The sequence below is a fragment of the Mobula birostris genome, chromosome 27 (genome assembly GCF_030028105.1).
Source record: "Mobula birostris isolate sMobBir1 chromosome 27, sMobBir1.hap1, whole genome shotgun sequence".
Taxonomy (NCBI): Eukaryota; Metazoa; Chordata; class Chondrichthyes; order Myliobatiformes; family Myliobatidae; genus Mobula; species Mobula birostris.
The window spans coordinates 5555853-5578102 of NC_092396.1; the positions used below are offsets into that span (position 1 = coordinate 5555853).

The 22250-nt window shown below is 43.6% G+C and overlaps 1 protein-coding gene across 2 annotated transcripts in view; it reads left to right on the plus strand.

The window, feature by feature from the left end:
* The window catches only part of noc2l (NOC2-like nucleolar associated transcriptional repressor), a 169353-nt gene that overhangs the window by 45196 nt on the left and 101907 nt on the right, over nucleotides 1–22250 (plus strand). For both annotated transcript variants that reach the window (XM_072245051.1, XM_072245052.1), the window contains exon 12: nucleotides 19184–19295. In XM_072245051.1, coding sequence (XP_072101152.1) covers nucleotides 19184–19295 — 112 coding nt within the window. The remainder of the gene's footprint in view (nucleotides 1–19183; nucleotides 19296–22250) is intronic.

A 22250-nucleotide genomic window follows, 5' to 3' on the forward strand; every position in this document is an offset into this window, starting at 1 on the left:
TCCTGCCTTTTCCCTGTATTTCTTAGTGCCCTGATCAATCAAGAACCTATCAACTTCTGCCTTAAGTATACATAGCTTCCTGTGGAAAAGAATTCCACTAATTCACCACTTCACCACTCTCTGGCTACGGAAATTCCTCCTTATCTCTGTTCTAAAAGGACACACCTCTTTTCTGAGGCTGTGTCCTCTGGTCTTAGGCTTTCCCAGCATAGGAAACATCTTCTCCACATCGTCCACATCCACTCTATCAAGGTCTTTCACCATTTGATAGGTTTCAATGAGGTCAACCATCATTCTTCTGAATTCTAGTGAATACAGGCCCAGAGCCATCAAACACTCTTCATATGACAAGCTATTCAATCCTGGAATCATTTTTATGAACCTCCTTTCAACCCTCCCCAGTTTCAGCACATCCTTTCTAAGATAAAGGGCTCAAAACTACTCTCAATACTCCCAAGTGAGGCCTCAGCAGTGATTTATAAAGACTCTACATTAGATCCTTACTTTTATATTCTAGACCTCGTGAAATGAAAGCTAACATCGCATTTTCCTTCCTCACTGCAGATTCAACCAGTAAATTAACCTTTAGTGAATCCTACACAAGGACTCCCAAGTCCCTTTGCACCTCAGTTGTTTGTATTTTCTCTCTACTTAGAAAATGGTTAACCCTTTCATTTCTTCTACCAAAGTGTATGACCATACCCTTCCCAGCGCTATTCCACCTTCCATTTCTTTGCCCATTCTCCTAATCTAAGTCCTTCTGTAGCCTCTCTACTTCCTCAAAACTACCTACCCCTCCACCTATCTTCATATCATCTGCAAACATTGCAACAAAGCCATTAATTTCATTATCCAAATCATTGACATATAATGTAAAAATAATCAGTCCCAACACAGACCCCAGTGGAACACCACTAGTCACCGGCAGCCGACCAGAAAAGTCCTTTTATTCCCACTCTTTGCCTCCTGCCAATCAGCCACTGCTTTATCCATGCTAGAATCTTTCCTGTAATACCGTGGGCTTGTAGTTTATTTACAACCTCACGTGTGGCACCTTGTCAAAGGCCTTCTGAAAATCCAAGTACACAACATTAACTGATCCTTTGTCTATTTTGCTTGTTATTTCTTCAAAGAACTCCAGCAGATTTGTCAGACAAAGGAAACCATGCTGACTATGGCCTGTTTTATCATGTGCCTCCAAGTACCCTGAGACCTCATCCTTAATTATCGACTCCAACATCTTCCCAACGACTGAGGTCAGTCTAACTGGCCTATAGTTTCCTTTCTTGTGCCTCTCTCCCATCTTCAAGAGGGGAGTAACATTTGCAATTTTCTAGTCTTCTGGAACCTAGTGATTCTTGAAAGATCATTGCTAATGCCTCCATGATCTCTTCAGCCACCTCTTTCAGAACGCTGGTGCGTACACCATCCGATCCAGGTGACTTATCTACCTTCAGACCTTTCAGTTTGCCAAAAACCTTCTCTCTAGTTATAGTAACTTTACACACTTCATGACTCCTGACACCTGGAACTTCCAGCATACTACTAGTGTCTTCCACAGTAAAAACTGATGTAAAATACTTATTCAATTCATCTACCATTTTGTTGTCCCCCATTACTAACTCTCCAGCATATTCTTCCAGCAGTCTTGCATCCACTCTCGCCTCTCTTTTATACTTTATGCATCTGAAGAAACTTGGAATCCTGTTTAATATTATTGGCTAGCTTACTTTCACTTTCCATCTTCACCTTAATGACTTTTTTTGGTTGCCTCCTGTTGGTTTTTAAAAGCTTCCCATTCCTCTAACTTGTCACTAATTTTAGCTCTATCATATGCCCTCTCTTTGGCTTTTATGTTGGCTTTGACTTCTCTTGTTGACCACAGTTTTTGTCATCTTGCCTTTAGAATACTTCTTCCTCTTTGGGATGTGTACATCCTGTGCATTCCAAATTGCTTCCAGAAATTCCAGCCATTGCTTCTCTGCCATCATCCCTGCCAGTGTTGTTTTCCAGTCAATTCTGGCCAACTCCCCTCTCATGCCTCTGTAATGCCTTTACTCCACTGTAATACTGATATATCTGACTTTGGATTTTCCTTCTCAAATTTCAAGGTGAACTCAATCGTAGTATGATCAGCAAGAAGTGTGCTGAGGGTAGCCTGCAATTGTTGCCACACGTCTGACACCAGTTTAGCATGTCCATAACTTACTAACCCTAACCTGTATGTCTGTCTGTTTGGGCTGTGGGAGGAAAGTGAAGGACCTGGAGAAATCCCATGTGGTCAGGGGTAGAACATACAAACTCCTTACAGACCGAGGTGGGAATTGAACCCCAATCTTCCAGCTGGTGCAGTAAAGCTATACACTAAACACAATGCTACCATGCCACCCTAGGTTGGCCATCTGGCCATAAGGTACAGGAACAGAATTAGGCCATTCAGCCCATTCCATCACAGCCAATTTATGATACCTCCCAACCGCATTCCCCTGTCTTCTGTCCGTAACCATTGACTGACCTATCAACTCCTGTTAAATTTGAGGGCACCAAAAAAAAGTAGCGTTTAGCACGATGCTGTTATACTTGGGAAATTTCAGCATTCAATTCCGATGCTGTTCGGTAAGGAATGTCCCTACGTCCTCCTTGTGGAATGTGTGGGTTTTCCCCGGATGCTCTCGTTTCCTCCCACAGTCAAGAGATGTACTGCGTAGGTTAATTGGTGTTTGTAGGTTGTCCCGTGATTAGGTTAGAGATAGACACTCGATTGATCCCAAAGGAAATTACAGTGTCACAGTAGCATTACAAGTGCACAGATATACGAATATTTGAAGAGAAGTAAGAAAGAATAAAAAATAAGTTACCTCAAACAGGAGGGGAGTCATCACTTCCCCAGCTATAGGTTGACTCATTACAGAGCCTGATGGCCGAGGGTAAAAATGACCTCATATACCGCTCTTTGGAGCAGTGCAGATGTATTAGTCTATTACTGAACGTGCTCCTCTGTTTGGCCAAGGTAGCATGCAGAGAGTGAGAAACATTGTCCAGAATTGCCAGGGTTTTCCGTAGGGTCCTTTGTTCTACCACAGCCTCCGGTGTGTCCAGTTTGACTCCTATAACAGTCAGCCATTCTAATGAGTTTAATAAGCTTGTTGGCATCACCCATGTTGATGTCATTGCCCCAGCACACCACCACGTAGAAGACTGTACTGGCGACAACAGACTGGTAGAACGTGTGAAAGAGAGGCCTGCATACTCCAAGGGACCTCGGTCTCCTCAGGAAGTAGAGGTGTTGTACACAGCCTCTGTGTGGTGCTCCACTCGAGTCTGTCATCCAGATGTACCCCCAGGTACTTGCAGGTCCTCACCACATCCAGAATCAGAATCCGGTTTACTATCACCGGCATGTGACGTGAAATTTGTTAACTTAGTAGCAGCAGTTCAATGCAATACATAATATAGAAGAAAAGAAATAAAATAATAATAATGAATAAATAAGTAAATTTTGTTCAGTATACTTCATACAGTATACATATATTAAATAGATTAAGATCATGCAAAAAGACAAAAATACTATATATTCAATAAGAGTGAGGTAGTGTCCAAGGGTTCAGTGTCCACTTGGGAATCGGATGGCAGAGGGGAATCTGATGAGTGTGTGCCTTCAGGCTTGTGTACTCCTACCTGATGGTAACAGTGAGAAAAGGGCATGCCCTGGGTGCTGGAGGTCCTTAATAATAGACGCTGACCTTCTGAGACACCGCTCCCTAAAGATGTCCTGGGTACTTTGTAGCCTAGTACCCAAGATGGAGCTAACTAAATTTACAACCCCCTGAAACTTCTTTCGGTCCTGTGCAGTAGCGCCCCCCCATTCCAGACGGTGATGCAGCCTGTCAGAATGCTCTCCACAGTACGTCTATAGAAGTTTTTGAGTGTATCTGTTGACATACGAAAACTTTTCAAACTCCTAATAAAGTACAGCTGCTGTCTTGCCTTCTTTATAACTGCATCAATATGTTGGGACCAGGTTAGATTCTCAGAGATCTTGACACCCAGGAACTTGAAGCTGCTCACTCTCTCCACTTCTGATCCCTCTATGAGGATTGGTATGTGTTCCTTTGTCTTACCCTTCCTGAAGTCCACAATCAGCTCTTTCGTCTTACTGACGTTGAGTGTCAGGTTGTTGCTGTGACACCACTCCACTACTCGGCATATCTCACTCCTGTACACCCTCTCGTCACCACCTGAGATCTTACCAACAATGCAAATTTATTGATGGTATTTGAGCTATGCCTAGCCGCACAGTCATGGGTATACAGAGAGTAGAGCGGTGGGCTAAACACACACCCCTGAGGTGCACCAGTGTTGATTGTCAGTGAGGAGGAGATGTTACCAATCTGCACAGACTGTGGTCTTCCGGTTAGGAAGTCGAGGATCCAATTGCAGAGGGAGGTACAGAGGCCCAGCTTCTGCAACTTCTCAATCAGGATTGTGGGAATGATGGCATTAAATGCTGAGTCATAGTCAGTAAACAGCATCCTGACATAAGTGTTTGTGTTGTCCAGGTGGTCCAAAGCCACGTGGAGAGCCATTGAGATTGCGTCTGCCGTTGACCTATTGTGGCGATAGGCAAATTGCAGTGGGTCCAGGTCCTTGCTGAGGCAGTATGTGCTCACCAGCAATAGTAACAGGAAACAATGCAGGCTTTATCTTCCTAAAGTCCATCACCATCTCCTTTGTCTTACTAATATTGAGTTGTAGATGATTCAACTTGTACCATTTGCCAAAGTCCTCCACCGGGGCCCAGTGTTCAACCTCCCGTCCTCCCTTTATACACACAACTAATCGGGGTTGCCTGGGCTGCCTGGCACAGAGGGCCTACTGTCCGCCGTATCGCTAGATAAATAAGACATTCTCCACAACTAAAGTGATTACACTAATAAAATAAAAATCATTTTGCTGGAAGAACTCTGCGAATCGAGCAGCATCTGTGGGGGAAGGAGATGAATTATTAACGCTTCTGTTCGAAGCCCTGTGTCATGGAATGTTGACAATTGGCGATGTTGCGGTACGTCGGGAATTTCCTTCCTCCCGGAGATGCTGAACCCACTGACTTCCTCAAGCACGTGTGTTGCTCCAGATCCCAGCACCCGCCGCCTCTCGTGTCTTTGCTCTGCTCGGGCATTTCATTGGCTGCATGGCTCTTGGAGGGTGAACCCACAAGCGGTCTGAAAATTGCCACTGAAATGCATGGATGCAAGGGATTCTGTGGGTGCCGGAATTCTTGTACAATAGGGTCTTAGCCCGAGTTATCTGTACCCCCCCCCCTCTTTTACCAACCACCTTTTTCACCCCTCCCTATTTCACTACATCAAAATCTGTTTTCACTTTGACATGAAAGAATTCTTTTCTGTTGATCAGTGTCAAAAAATTACAAATTAAGTGCACTGTGTTCAACGTAGTAAAACTTCCAAGGGAGGTGAATATTTTTTGTAGGCACTGTATGTCACCAAAGCCAGCTGCACTGCGGAGATCATTCTCGCTGGTTGTATCACCGTCTAATATAGAGGGGCCACTGCACAGGATCAGAAAAAGCTGCAGAACGTTGTGCACTCAACCAGCTCCAACATGGGCACTAGCCTCCCCAGCAGCCAGGACACCTTCAAAAGGTGACGTGGCGCCATCCCACTGGACATGCCCTCTTCGCACTGCTACCATCAGGGAGAAGGTACAGGAGCCTAAAGCAAACACTCAATGTTTCAGGAACAGCTTCTTCCCCTCTGCCATCAGGTTCCTGTATGGACAATGAACACTACCTCAGTATTCTTCCACTCTTTTTGCACCACTTAATTTTCTTACATATTTATTGTAATTGTAATGTGTGGGGTTATTATGTATTACAGTGTGCTGCTGGCACAAAGCAACAAATTTCACAACATATGCCAGTGAGGACTAATCACTTGAGCTGTTGTCCAGAATTGGTAGCCTGTTCAAATAAAGCATGTCCTGTGTATAATCTGAAGCCGCAGATGTTGAAGTTAGGTTCCTTGAAAGGCGAATTCTGAACTCCACCCAGATGTAAGCCTCGGGTCCATTATGCCATTTGAGCTGCAGCCCAGTCAGGGATCGGGAGCGAGAGAAGCCGTGGATGCAACTTCAGCAACATTTAGGAGAAGTTTGAATAGGGATGTGAATGGGAAGGGTATGGAGAGCTATAGTCCAGGAGCAAGTCAATGGGACCAGGCAGTTTAAATGGTTCAGCACAGACCAGATGGGCCAAAGGGCCTGTTTTTAATACTGTAGTTTTCTAAGGCTCTATGACCAGGTTCAAGAACAGCTATTACCGTCCAGCCATCGGCCTTCAGAACCAGTGTGGATAACTTCACTCACCTCAACACAGAACTGGCTTCACAACCTACTCTCAAGGATTTTACAACTCATGTTCTCAGTATTATTTATTTACTTTTTGTTTATTCTTTGCGCAGTTTGTCAGGACACTTCATCGCTGCCCTGACTCTGTGGACTTGCTTTTTTGGTTAATAAGGATCTGGAACGGCTGACAGTTTACATATAAGCTGTTTCGAGAAAACGATATTTTTCCAACAGCTGTTGGTGTTTTTGTTTAAACCTTTTCTGCCAAACCACTTAATCTGTCATACTATTTAACTGAATTGTGCGTTAACTTTGAGCAATGATCTTACCATGTTCTTGTCTCGCCACGCATTGTTGGCCTTGTTGAGCTAAAATCTGTCAGTGTGACTTTTGGACGTGCTAGTTCAGTGACTTTGAGTTCTGAAATATTGTAAGTGGAAATTTGACTTTTTTTTAAAGTTAAATCAGTTCTAGTGAATTTGAAATTTTGGTGCTTACAGTTTTACCAGGGGCATGTGGGGAGGGTGGGAAGAGCAGGGAAACCGGTGCGAGTTAGGGGAAGTAGGAGGTCTGGCCAGATTCAACAGCAGGAACAGATTATCATATTGTTCCATTCTCTGACAGCGCTGGGCAGGAAAGTGAAAATCGGTGACAGTTCCCCAAAGTTAGGATTAATAGCACATGGTAAGTTTAAATACAATGGTGACAGTCATGAAAGTTTTAGAGAGGCACATGAAGTCAGAAGTCAGGTTAACTGTTGTCTGCACAGGTGCAATGAAAAACCTCCTTGCAGCAGCATCACAGGCACAGAGCTTCAGATAAGCAGCATCTAAAAGAAAAGCATAAACATAAATTATATACAATTTATGCTGCTGCCATCAGGAAGGAGGTACAGGAGCCTTAGGTCCCACACCATCAGGTTCAGGAACGGTTATTACCCTTCAACCACCAGGCTCCTGAACCAGTGTGGATAACTTCACCCACCTCAACACTGAACTGATTCCATGACCTAAGGACTCACTTTCAAGCCCTCTGCAACTCAGTGTTTACTTTTTCATTATTTGCGCGATTTGTCTTTTACACATTGGTTGTTTGACAGTTTTTGTTGTGTATAGTTTTTCATAAATTCCATTGTTCCTGGGTCAGCCATGGATATTGCATCCCAGCTGTCTGGATGCACAAGCCAATGGAGTACAAGATGGAGAGCAAGCTGTTGCCCACGTAGCAATCTCCCCCTCTTCACACAGCCGATGAATCCAAAGGAATGGCAGAGACCGAGACAGTTTGGCACCAGCAGCATTGCAGGAGGTGCCAGTCTGAACTGACCTCAATGTAGTACTTCCTCAGAGACACCAGCTCGGGATTTTTCCCTCTGGGTTTATTCCCGAAACCTTCCCCATGATTGGGAACGGTCGTAAGGCAGCAGAGGTTTGAAATCAGAGTTTTCTTTCCAGATGAATTGCCAACCATGGCAGACTAGGCCCATCTGCTCGAAGCAACTGGTTCTAAGTTGCCAGTTATTCGCCTTTGCCCCTTCTCCTGTCAGTAGAAATCGTTGCTCAGGGCTTTGCCTGTGGCGGGAATTGAGCCCTGTTTGGTGATCGCTTGCACTGTAAAGCGATTGTGCTAACTGCTAAGTTAGTGTGCTGCACTTTAGTGCAAAGTGATCAAAGTGGTCATATAATGCTGTTCTATTCCATTCTCTGAGTTAGGTTTCCCTTGAGGATTTTGCCTTTCACCCATAACCCACCACCATGAAAACATTAACATATGAGGAGTGCTTGATGGCCCTGGGCCTGTACTCACAGGAGTTTAGAAGAATGAAGGGAGATTTCATTGAAACTTATTGAATATTGAAAGGCCTAAATTACACTGGAATTTAGAAGGATGAGAGGGGATCTGATTGAAACATATAAGATTATTCGGAGATTGGACACGCTGGAGGCAGGAAGCATGTTCCCACTGATGGGTGAGTCCAGAACCAAAGGCCACAGTTTAAGAATAAGGGGTAAGCCATTTAGAACGGAGTTGAGGAGAAACTTTTTCACCCAGAGAGTGATGGATATGTGGAATGCTCTGCCCCAGTAGGCAGTGGAGGCCAAGTCTCTGGATGCTTTCAAGAAAGAGATGGATAGAGCTCTTACAAAGATAGCAGAATGAAAGGGGTTATGGGGATAAGGCAGGAACTGGATACTGATTGTGGATGATCAGCTATGATCACAGTGAATGGTGGTGCTCTCTCAAAGGCTCAAATGGCCTACTCCTGCACCTATTGTCTATTGTCTATGCCTAGATAGAGTGCATGTGAAGAGGATGGTTCCTATAGTGGGGGAGTCCAGGAGCAGAGGGTACAGCCTCAACACAAGAACGTTCCTTGGAGATGATGAGGAATTTCTTTAGCCAGAGGGTGCTGAATCTTTGGAATTCATTGCCATAGATGAATGTGGAGGCCAAGTCATTGGGTATGTTTAAAGCAAAGGTTGATAGAATCTTGATTAGTAAAAGCGTCAAAGGTTACAGGGAGAAAGCAGGAAAATATGGTTGAGAGGGATAAGAGGATGCCTATGATGGAGCAGACTCAATGGGCTGAATGGCCTAATTCTGCTCCTATGTCTTATGAAGTTCATAATGCAATAAATAAGATGAAGAAAGGAACGGCAGCAGGTCCTGATGAATTAGTAATAGAATAAATTATTGCCCTTGAAGATTATGGAATTGAAAAACTTACTGATTTAATCAATGACATTTATGAGACTGGAATAATACCAGAAGAGATGAAAAAATCAGTATTTATTACTCTTCCTAAGAAACCTGGAGCAATAGAATGTGAATTACATAGGACCATAAGTTTAATGAGTCATATCACCAAGATACTTCTAAGAATTTTGATGACAAGAGCTAAAAGTAAGATACAAGCTGAAATAGACAAAGAACAATGTGGTTTTGTGAAAGACAAAGGTACAAGAAATGCAATATTGATGTTAAGGATACTATCAGAACGAGCTATTCAAGTGCAAAAAGATTGTTTGTTTTATTGACTACACAAAAGCATTTGATAAAGTGAAGCACAATAAGTTATTTGAAATATTACAGAAAACTCTAGATCTAGTTTCGAAAGACCTCCGCCCTATCAGAAATCTGTACTGGGAACAAACTGCCGCTGTAAGAATAAATGGAGAAGTGAGTCAGTTACGAAAATCAAGAGAGGCGTTAGACAAGGTTGTGTTTCTCCCCTGATTTATTTAATGTGTACAGTGAAACAATATTACAAAAAAGAAGAGACATCTTGGGAATCAAAGTTGGCATTGAAAACATCAATAATTTCAGATATGCAGGTGACACTGTGTTAATTGCAAGTACGGAGGAAGAACTACAAAACTTAATTGATATAATTGCTGAAGAAAGTGCAAAAATGGGTCTATCTATCAATTGCAAAAAGGCAGAATGTATGGTGATATCCAAAAAGAAGGAGAATCCTATCTGCCGGCTGAAAATAAACGGGAAAGACATAAAACAAGTACAGAACTTTTGCTACTTAGGAAGCTGGGTGACATCAGATGGCAGGTGTGACATGAACATCAAAAGAAGAATAGGGATGGCAAAAGACACCTTTACGAGAATGAAGAGGATACTGACCAATACTAAACTAGGCATGACAACCCGCCTCAGAGTACTGAAATGTTACGTTTATCCAGTTATGTTATATGGCTCAGAATGTTGGACAATATCTAGTAACATGAAGAAACGAGTTGAAGCAGCAGAGATGTGGTTTTTGAGGAGGATGCAAAGAATATCATAGACAAAACAAATATCTAATGAGGATGTCATGAACAGAGCAAACACAAAAAGAGAAATAATGTATGAGATCATGAAAAGGCAACGTAACTTCATTGGACATGTGATTAGGAAAGAGGAGTTAGAATGCACGGTTAATTATGGGAAAGATTGAAGGGAAGAAAGCAAGAGGAAAACAAAGACAAATGATGATGGAGACAGCAGCCAGAGAACTGGAAATGAATTGATCCACTTGACCCGAAACAGGAGTGTGTGGGCCATGGCAGTCAAAGCTTAAACTGGGCATGGCACCTGATGATGATGTCTTAACGTCTGATTGATCTTTTAGGAAGTGAAACATTTGGAGAAAATGAGCCTGTTTTGATCTCAAAGTCAAGTCAAAGTGAATATATTATCAAAGTACATACATGTCACTATATACTATCCTGAGATTCATTTTCTTGCAGGCATGACAAATTGTGTAAATAATAAATACTAAGTAAATAAGTAATACTGTGAACGTGAGTTGTAGAGTCCTTGAACGTGAGTTCATAGGTTGTGGAATCAATTCAGAGTTGAGGTGAGTGAAGTTACCCACGCTGTTCAGGAACCCGATGGTTGTAGGGTAATAACTGTTCCTGAACCTGGTGGTGTGGGACCTAAGGCTCCTTTACTTCCCGCTGGTGGTAGAAGTGAGAAGAGCGTGGTGGGGGTCTTTGACGATGGGTGCTTCTCTTGTGGCAGCACTCAGTGTAGCTGCAATTCAGAGCAATGGTTAAACCACAGAGATTCCACAGCACTGCAAAGCCAACGTTTCAGTGTAACTTGTGAATGGAATGCATTGAGAACACTCAGCAAATCAGCCAATGGTCAAAGAGAGACAAATGCAATAACGGTTCATGTTGGTGTCTTGGTTCAGTCTGTTTGCACATAGTGGGATTTATTTGCCAAGGATCAACTTTATTCGCCATATATGTTTACACGTATGGGTTGGCAGGGTGGGGATATGTCTCTACAAAGGAGGTGTAAGGTGTTCCTTCCCTCCGCTAGCCTGCAGGTCACCTTTGGGCAAGGTATAGCACCTGTTTAGCCCCCCCACCCCCCCTCCCCCGATTAGGGTCGCGTAAAGCCATCGGAGCAGGTGGTGGATGGTTGTACGAGCAGCTGGTGCAAATCGCAAGTGCTGGTGATGCACCCACTGACGCCAGGCTGACAAGGTCTGAAGGGTATTGATAATGGCTGGGATCACCCGTCCTGTAAAGTCACTGCCCAGAAGACGGCAATGGCAAACCACTTCGACAGAAAAATTTGCCGAAACGACGATGATCATGAGACCGTGATCACTCACGTCACACGACACGGCACGATGATGATGATGATAATGGTGTTTACATGTTTAGGAACTTGCTGTGGTGTGTTAGTCAGAACACGACATGCAACAAAAGATATAATAATGATGGATGCTAATGCATCTCCTGACCATGGAGATCACTATTTGTCGTTCACTTGCCCATTACAAATTTGTGTGTGGGTAATTGTATGGTATCATAAGACTTGCAATTAATCCATTTGCTACAGAGCAACGTGGCGCTGTATGGATAAGTCTTTCAGAGTCTGGGTAATAAAGTTCTACTGTTGCTGACTTCCATGGAGTTTTGTGTGGATAGCTGCACTTAACCTGGTGACAAGGGCAACTGCTGATCTGATTAAGCATAGCAGATCTGATTAAGTATAGCAGCCGCACAGACTGTCTTCCCCCTGCCCTCCCCAAGGCGACTCTGTGCTGTTGTACAAAGACTTTTACAGATGAATACTCATATGCAAGAGCGCCGTGTGACTAGTGCTAAAGATAGATTTTTGGAATGTGACAGAATGGAGAGCTACAGAGAACAGGCAAGGTGATGGATGGATACTGCAGCTAAAATCACATTGGCCGCCATCTTACTTAGCGTGAACGTGAGATGGAAAATCTTTTAGTTCATTATGTTATCTTGCATAGAAAGAGAAAGTAGGTTCTGGAATCAGGTCAGTGTTGAGGTGAGTGAAGTTATCTTTGCTAATTCAAGAGCCTGATAGTTGAAGGATAATAACTGTTCCTGAACCTGGTGGTGTGGGATGTAAGGCTGCTGTACCTCCTGCCCAATGGCAGCAGTGAGAAGAGAGCATGGCCTGGATGGTGGGGGTTATTGTAGATTTATTCATTGGTGAGGAAGGCTTTGCCCATGATGGTTCAGGAGCCTGATGGTTTTTGGTTAGTAACTCTTCCTGAATCTGGTGGTGTGTGATCTAAGGCTCCTGGTGGTCCTGCCCAATGGCAGCAGTAAGATGCATCCCAGTGGCCTGGATGGAAGGGAATACAGTCAACGTTTCGGGCCAAGATTTTCTCTTGTAGCTACTGGAAATCTGAAATAATCTTCATGTCTGTACAATTGTAACAAGAATTTGCCCCTCTCATAGAAACCATAGAAACCACAGCACAGAAACAGGCCTTTTGGCCCTTCTTGGCTGTGCCGAACCATTTTCTGCCTAGTCCCACTGACTTGCACACAGACTATATCCCTCCATACACCTCCCATCCATGTATCTGTCCAATTTATTCTTAAATGTTACAAAAGAACCCGCATTTACCACCTCGTCTGGCAGCTCGTTCCATACTCCCACCACTCTCTGTGTGAAGAAGCCCCCCCTAATGTTCCCTTTAAACTTTTCCCCCCTCACCCTTAACCCATGTCCTCTGGTTTTTTTCTCCCCTTGCCTCAGTGGAAAAGGCCTGCTTGCATTCACTCTATCTATACCCATCATAATTTTATATACCTCTATCAAATCTCCCCTCATTCTTCTACGCTCCAGGGAATAAAGTCCTAACCTATTCAACCTTTCTCTGTAACTCAGTTTCTCAAGTCCCGGCAACATCCTTGTAAACCTTCTCTGCACTCTTTCAACCTTATTTATATCCTTCCTGTAATTTGGTGACCAAAACTGAACACAATACTCCAGATTCGGCCTCACCAATGCCTTATACAACCTCATCATAACATTCCAGCTCTTATACTCAATACTTCGATTAATAAAGGCCAATGTACCAAAAGCTCTCTTTACGACCCTATCTACCTGTGACGACACTTTTAGGGAATTTTGTATCTGTATTCCCAGATCCCTCTGTTCCACTGCACTCCTCAGTGCCTTACCATTAACCCTGTATGTTCTACGTTGGTTTGTCCTTCCAACGTGCAATACCTCACACTTGTCAGTATTAAACTCCATCTGCCATTTTTCAGCCCATTTTTCCAGCTGGTCCAAGTCCCTCTGCAGGCTCTGAAAACCTTCCTCACTGTTTACTACACCTCCAATCTTTGTATCATCAGCAAACTTGCTGATCCAATTTACCACATTATCATCCAGATTATTGATATAGATGACAAATAACAATGGACCCAGCACTGATCCCTGTGGCACACCACTAGTCACAGGCCTCCACTCAGAGAAGCAATTCTCTACCACCACTCTCTGGCTTCTTCCATCGAGCCAATGTCTAATCCAATTTACCACCTCTCCATATATACCTAGCGACTGAATTTTCCTAACTAACCTCCCATGCGGGACCTTGTCAAAGGCCTTACTGAAGTTCATGTAGACAATATCCACTGCCTTCCCTTCATCCACTTTCCTGGTAACCTCCTCGAAAAACTCCAACAGATTGGTCAAACATGACCTACCATGCACAAAGCGATGTTGACTCTCCCTAATAAGCCCCTGTCTATCCAAATGCTTGTAGATTCTGTCTCTTAGTACTCCCTCCAATAACTTACCTACTACTGACGTTAAACTCACGGGCCTATAATTTCCCGGATTACTTTTCGATCCTTTTTTAAACAACGGAACAACATGAGCCACTCTCCAATCCTCCGGCACTTCACCCGTAGACAGCGACATTTTAAATATTTCTGCCAAGGCCCCTGCAATTTCAACACTAGTCTCCTTCAAGGTCCGAGGGAACACTCTGTCAGGTCCCGGGGATTTATCCACTTTAATTTTCCTCAAGACAGCAAGCACCTCCTCCTTTTTAATCTGTAGTTTCCATGGTCTCACTACTTGATTCCCTCAATTCCATAGATTTCATGCCAGCTTCCTTAGTAAATACAGACGCAAAAAACCTATTTAAGATCTCCCCCATTTCCTTTGGTTCCGCACAAAGCCAACCACTCTGATCTTCAAGAGGACCAATTTTATCCCTTACAATACTTTTGCTCTTAATATACTTGTAAAAGCTCTTTGGATTATCCTTCACTTTGACTGCCAAGGCAACCTCATGTCTTCTTTTAGCCCTCCTGATTTCTTTCTTAAGTATTTTCTTGCACTTCTTATACTCCTCAAGCACCTGATTTGCCCCCTGTTTCCTATACATTTCATACAACTCCCTCTTCTTCTTTATCAGGGTTGCAATATCCCTTGAGAACCAAGGTTCCTTATTCCTATTCAATTTGCCTTTAATCCTGACAGGAGCATACAAACTCTGCACTCTCAAAATTTCCCGTTTGAAGGCTTCCCACCTACCGATCACATCTTTGCCAGAGAACAACCTGTCCCAATCCACGCTTTTTAGATCCCTTCTCATTTCTTCAAATTTGGCCTTCTTCCAGTTCAGAACCTCAACCCTAGGACCAGATCTATCCTTGTCCATGATCAAATTGAAACTAATGGTGTTATGATCACTGGAACCAAAGTGCTCCCCTACACAGACTTGCGTCACTTGCCCTAATTCGTTACCTAACAGGAGATCCAATATTGCATCCCCTCTAGTTGGTCCCTCTATATATTGATTTAGAAAACTTTCCTGAACACATTTTACAAACTCTAAACCATCTAGACCCCTAACAGTATGGGAGTCCCAATCAATGTATGGAAAATTAAAATCCCCTACCACCACAACTTTATGTTTCCTGCAGTTGCCTGCTACCTCTCTGCAGATTTGCTCTTCCAAGTCTCCTTGACTATTGGGTGGTCTGTAATACAATCCCACTAATGTGGTCATACCTTTCCTGTTTCTCAGATCCACCCATAAGGACTCAGTAGACAAGCCCTCTAATCTGTCCTGCCTGAGCACTGCTGTAATATTTTCCCTAACAGGCAATGCTACTCCCCCACCTTTCATTCCTCTGCCCCGATCACATCTGAAACATCGGAACCCTGGAATATTAAGCTGCCAGTCCTGCCCCTCCTGTAGCCAAGTTTCACTAATTGCTACAACATCATAATTCCACGTGTCAATCCACGCCCTCAACTCATCCGCCTTCCCCGGAATACTCCTAACATTGAAATATATACACCTCAGAAGATTTTTACCACCACTCACAACCTTTCTATCAGCGGATTTGCTTAAACCTTCAACATCATTTATTTTCACCCCAGCCACACTGTCAGCTCTGGCACTCTGGTTCCCATCCCCCTGCAAATCTAGTTTAAAGCCTCCCCAATAGCACTAACAAACCTCCCTGAAAGGATATTGGTCCCCCTGTGGTTCAAGTGTAACCCATCTCTCTTGTACAGGTCCCACCTGCCCCAGAAGAGGTCCCAATGATCCTGAAATCTGAAACCCTGCCCCCTACACCAGTTCCTCAGCCACTTGTTCCTCCTCCAGAGCATCCTATTTCTACCCTCACTGGCACCTAGCACAGGTAGCAATCCTGAGATTACCACCCTTGAGGTCCTGCTTTTCAACTTCCTACCAAGCTCTCTATACTCACTGTCCAGGACCTCTTCACTCTTCCTTGCTATGTCATTGGTACCGATGTGCACCACGACATCTGGCTGGTCACCTTCCCACTTCAGAATGTCATGCAATCGATCAGAGACATCCTTGACCCTGGCACCTGGGAGGCAACAAACCATCCTGGATTCTCTGTCACGACCACAGAACCTTCTATCTGCACCTCTAACTATCGAGTCCCCTATCACTACCGCTCTCCTCTTTCTCCCCCCTCCCTTCTGCACTGCAGAGCCAGACTCAGTGCCAGAGATCCGGCTACTGCAGCTAGTCCCAGGTAAGTCATCCCCCCCAACAGTATCCAATGCAGTATACTTGTTGTTGAGGTGAATGGCCACAGGGGAACCCTGCTCTGCCCGCCCTTTCCTCTTCCCTCGCCTGACGGTGACCCAATTTCCTGTCCTCTGCTCCTTATGTTCCTTTCATGTTGAAATAAAGGTCAACTTTGCATTTGCCTTTGTAATTACTTACTGTGTATGCATGCTAACTTTCTGTACTGCTGAGCTGTCAGGCTTCCTTAATCCTTGTGTTTATGTCGAGACCTACCTTGAGTATCATGATCAAAATCAATATCAAGAATGCTGAAAGGAGAGGAGGGTGGACTGTGGGCATAGTTCACTTGAAGCTGTGCCGCGTATCAACTAAAATGTTCCTGCACACATAACCTTTGTTGCCGCACAGATGGAATTTTCTTTAATAATGTTAATATGATTTTGAAATTATGCCAATATAATTTTGAAATCAATGTTAATATAATTGTAAAATACCCTCTAATTGTGTTAATGAACATAATCCATAAATTTTCTCAATAATGAACTTACCATAACCTTTGAAACATTTTAGAGCTTAACCATACTCTATTTACATTGTCAGTATTTCAACTTACAACAACTGCTGCAAATTGTAACAATAAACACAGAATGGAAGTCGGCCTGCTGAATGCCAACGCCGTCTAAGTTTAGAAATTTACGAAACATGACAGATGTTCTTTGTTGCACTGTATTTCATCATACACTTTTATTTATAAATGAAATCAGAAGTATGCATTCTTTGAATAGTTAGAATGAAAATTGAAAAATCACATCACACAAAAAAACATTTACAGTGCCACGCAGTTTCCAGACCATGTAAAAATTTCCTGCTCAGAGCAAAGATTGGTTTGTGCAGCTGTAAAAAGCAATTAGATGAAACATTGTCTGTGGAAGAAAGCAAAGGAAGAGATGAACGAGGGTTAGCAAACTGGTTGAATGGTTAACTGATACACAGGTTGCTGTTCTTTGAAAGTGGTGGGCATACTGTGTAAGTGTCGGAATGTGTGGCAACACTTGGGGGTTGCACCTTACCCGCCAAGTCCACTAGATAATAACCCTAACACCTGATGAATTCCTCATGAAGAATGTTTTGTATTTGCTATTTATTTATTTTTTTGTATTTACATGTTGGTTGTTTCTCAGTCTTTATGTGTAGTCTTTCATTGATTCTATTGTATTTCTTTGTTCTTCTGAGAATGTCTGCAAGAAAATGAATCTCAGGGTGCTATTTGGTGACAAATACGTACTTTGATAATGAATTTACTCTGAACGTTACTCTCCATGCACGACTACGCAAAGGTCTTAGACACATATATAGCTAGGGTGCCTAAGACTTTTGCACGGTACTGGGTATCATGTCTTTCCAGTTACCAAGTATCACTTAATACTACTGAGCTAATAATACAAAGCTAAGCGCTCTTATTTCTGCAAGAACACAGAAAATGCTGGAGGAACTCAGCAGGTCAGGCAGCACCTATAGAGGGGAATAAACAATCGATGTTTCGGGTCGAGACCCTTCACCAGGACTGGAAAGGAGGGGAGAAGACACCAGACTAAAAAGGTGGGGGAGGGAGGGAGGATAACTAGAAGGTGATGGGTGAAATCAAGTGGGTAGGAAAGGTAAAGGGCTTTAGAAGAAGGAATCTGAAGAGTAGAGTGGAGCATAGGAGAAATGGAAGTAGGAGGGGACCCAGGGGGTGGTGATAGGCAGGTGAGAAGGGGTAAGGGGCCAGAGCGGGGGTTTTACCGGATGGAGAAATCGATACTCACGCCATCAGGTTGGAGGCTACTCAGATGGAGTATAAGGCATTGCTCCTCCACCCTGAGGGTGGCCTCTTTGTGGCACAAGAGGAGGCCATGGAGTGACACATCAGAATGGGAACGGAAGTAGTCTTATTTCAGTTTCCCTACCACCTTCCTATTTTAACCAATATACAGTACTGTGCATAAGTCTTAGGCACCCTATCTATACGTACGTGTCTCGGAATTTTGCCCAATACTGTAGATGCGCCCTGGCCTGCTTTGTTCCCTGTCCCCCAACCAGGGCTGGTGGCACTTTGTTGCTTTTCCCCGTACAGAATGGGAGCCAGTTTGGAGAAGACTCCTTGTGCCACATCCGCGGATGGGGTGTGACCTGAGGGAGCGTTGAGTAGCTTGGGTCTTTACCCACTGAAAAGAATCATGGAGGATTTGAGTGGCAAACCATAAACACAAGAGGTTCTGCGGATGCTGGAAATCCAGAGTAACGCACACAAAATGCTGGAGGAACTCGGCCAGCATGGCTGAAGGGTCTCGGCCGGAAACATCGACTGTTTATTCCTCGCCATAGGCGCTGCCTGACCGGCTGTGTCCCTGCAGCACTTTGTGTTGTTACTGTCCTGTATATACTCTGGCCATTTTATTGGGTACCACCTATGCCTAATAAGGCTCCCATTATGTGTATGTTCGTTGTTTTCTGCTGCTGTAGCCCAAAAACTTCAAGGTTTGATGTGTTGTGCATTCCTGCACACCACTGTTGTAGCATGTGGTTATTTGAGTTACTGTCAGCTTGAAGCAGTCTGGCCATTCTCCTCTGATCTCTCATTAACAAGACACTGGAGTCTGTAGTGCATGAAATTCCCAGGAGATCATCAGTACCTGAGGTACTCAAACCACCCCATCTGGCACCAACAATCATTCCACAGTCAAAGTCACTTGGATCACTTGTCTTCCCCGTTCTGATGTTTGGTCTGAGCAACAACTGAACCTCTTGACCATGTCTGCATGCTTTTATGTATTGAGTTGCTGCCAGATGATTGACTGATGAGATATTTGCATTAACGAGCAAGTGTATGTAATGAAGTGGCCACTGAGTGTATTGGCTGATGTTGCAGGTCTGTTTTTCCTATTCAGGAGGATGTGCACATGGATTAGAGAGAGACTGGTGGAGAGCAGAAGTTAGTTTTATGCTTCGACCTTTTTTTTTCAGGTTGCTACCCACTCCTCGGTACTATCCCCTTCGATTGCACTGTGTTCGTGCTCTGACGCTGCTCTCCGACTGCACCAAGACCTTCATCCCCGTGACCCCCTTCCTGCTCGAGGTAAGGCTGAACTCTGATTCTGACTGATAAAGTCATGTGGCTTAGAAACAGGCCATTTGGCTTGCTGATGGATCCTGATGTTTTTGCTACCCACGGTTCTTCAGAAGTCAAAAAAGCAGCCTAAAGCCTGTTGCTTACAGCCATTTTTATTAAGCACCACATGAACAAAAAAATGAAGGGAGATGCATCAATTTCAAGATGAAGTTTAATTGTCATTTGACCTTACACATGAACACAGTCAACTGAAACAGTGTTCTTCTGCAGCCAAAGTGCAAAACACAGAACCAGCTGTCACACACAGCACACAGTTATGATAGCAGAAAAAAAACATAGTGTTGCAAAGAAATATATATGGCCCAAGTCCCCGAGTGTCATGGCTTGTAGACTGATGGTGCAGCTGCAGATAGACGTAATCCACTTGGTCTTCCACTGAGCAAACACTGGAGAGCAGCACCGTTGGGTGCTAGCTCCCAACCACCTCTTTCGCACATTGGCTTCCTTCCCTGAAGGTCTGCAACCTGTGACCACAAGGCGTGAGAGCCTGGTCCCCGCCACAACCGAAAGTGAAGAGCAAAAGCAAAGTTTAGTGGCAAGCGGAAGAAGAGAGGCTAAAGAGAAGAAATCAATGTATTTTGGTCCTCTTATACCAGATTGCTAATGGCACATATTCTATTCAAATTCCATTGGTTAAATCTATCAAAAAGACTGTCCCTATTCAAGTAATGCGATACCCACCACTAAAACTAGGAATTTTCCAGAAAGATACAAAAACAACTGCAAACATTAAAAACACAGTGAACAATTATATGTATATAAGTAATTATACAAAAATGCAAACAAGTATAAGAAAGTTAATCTACAAGGGTTGCCACAGTAGCGTAGGGGTTAGTATGACGCTATTACAGCTCAGGGCATTACGGAGTTCAGAGTTCAAACCCAGCGTCCTCTGTAAAAAGTTTGTGCATTCTTCCCGCAATTGTGTGGGTTTCCTCTGCGTGCTGTGGTTTCCTCCCACAGTCCAAAGACGTTCTGGTTAGTTGGTTAATTGGAGGTTCTAAATTGTCCTGTGATTAAGCTAGTGTTAGAGTAGTTGGTGGATTAGGCTGGAATGGCTTGTTCCAAGCTGGATCTCTAAATAAAATAACAGTCATAAAGTCCAATCCAACAATGCCCATCGAAGCTCTTCCCACTTGCCTGGATGTTAGTTAGATGTAAGATGTGGAATACAATGTGCACAAATACATAAATACCAGCATGTGTTTACAATGTAAACAGCATTATAAAAGCAACACACGGGTCTTGGCCCGAAACATCGACTGTACCTCTTCCTAGAGATGCTGCCTGGCCTGCTGCGTTCATCAGCAACTTTTATGTGTGTTGCTTGAAATTCCAGCATCTGCAGATTTCCTTGTGGGAGCATTATAAAAATTGGTTTAGTGTTTACTGTGCAGTGACTGAGGTAATAGAGAGGAGGTATGAGGGGGGCTAACTAGAACGATTGATCAGATTAATTCCTGGGTGAAGAAACTTTTAAGCTGGTGTGAAGTTTTTCAATGTTCTTGTCCAAGTGTCTTTTAAATATTGTTGATGTACCTGCCTCAACTCCTTCCTCTGTCAGCTCATTCCATATTTGAGCTACTCTCCGGGTGAAAAGGTCCTCAGGATCCTTTTGGATCTCTCCCCTCTCACCTTAAATCTGCAACCTCCAGTTCTTGATTCCCAGACCCTGGGAAAAGAATTAATTGAGTTTCTTAGCCGAGACTATTATTGTCTTGATGAAGGGTCTCGGCCTGAAATGTCGACTGCATATTCTTCTCCACAGATGCTGCCTGACCTGCTGAGATCCTGAAGTATTTTGTGTGTGTCGCTCTGGATTTCCAGCATGAGAAGAATCTCCTAAGACGATTATAAGTTGTTAAACATCACTACCAATGTGATGCCATCAAAGTGTGTTTAAACAAATTAATCTGATAGGTATTGAAATATTTATTATGGTCAGATGTAGGAAGATACAGTGAAAAGCTTGTATGTTATACTGTTCGTACAGATCAGATCATTACACAGTGCACTGAGGTAGAACAAGGAAAAACAATAACAATGCAGAGTAAAGTGCAAACGCAAGAGATTCTGCAGATGCTGGAAATCCAGAGTAACACACACAAAATGCTGGAGGAATTCCACACGTCAGGCGGTATCTATGGAAATAAGTAACCAGTCGACGTTTCGGGCCGAGACCCTTCTTCAGGACTGTTGAGGATTTGAACGTCGACCGTTTCTTTCCTTCCATTGCTGTTGCAGAATAAAATGTGCAGAGAGAGTGCACAGCAGGTAACGATAAAGTTACAAGGTCATAACATGGTAGATGGTGAAGTTAAGAGTCCAATTCATTTACTGGGGAACTATTTAATAGTCTTATGACAGTGTGGTAGTAGGGAGCTGCCCTTGAGCATGGTGGTATGTGCTTTCAGAGTTTTGTATCTTCTGCTTGATGGGAGAGGGGAGAAGAAAGAAAATCTTAATGTGCTGGATCCCTGATTATGTTGACTGCTTTAGTGAGGCAGCAGGAAGTATAGACAGGTCTGGGCCTGTTGGGCTGAATGGATGGATTTCGTGCTGTATGACTGGGTAATAGCTTTAAAACTTTGGTCCTGGTCATTGGCTTTGCTGCTGAGGGGACTTGTGGACCCTGTCTAAGTACCACGTAACTCTCCTCACAGCCATGCTTGTTCATCTACCAGTAAGACTGTCAACCACTGAAAATATAGTACTGTAGTAATTTTATGTATTGTACTGCACCGCTGCAACCAAAAAAAAACAAATTTCATGACCCTGAGAGTGGGAGGGGGCAGGGATGGGGGGGAATCATGGTTGGGGAAGGGAGAGGGGAGGGAGTGGGAAGCATCAGAGAGATATTCTGTCACAATCAATAAGTCAGTTGTTTGGAATCAAATAATC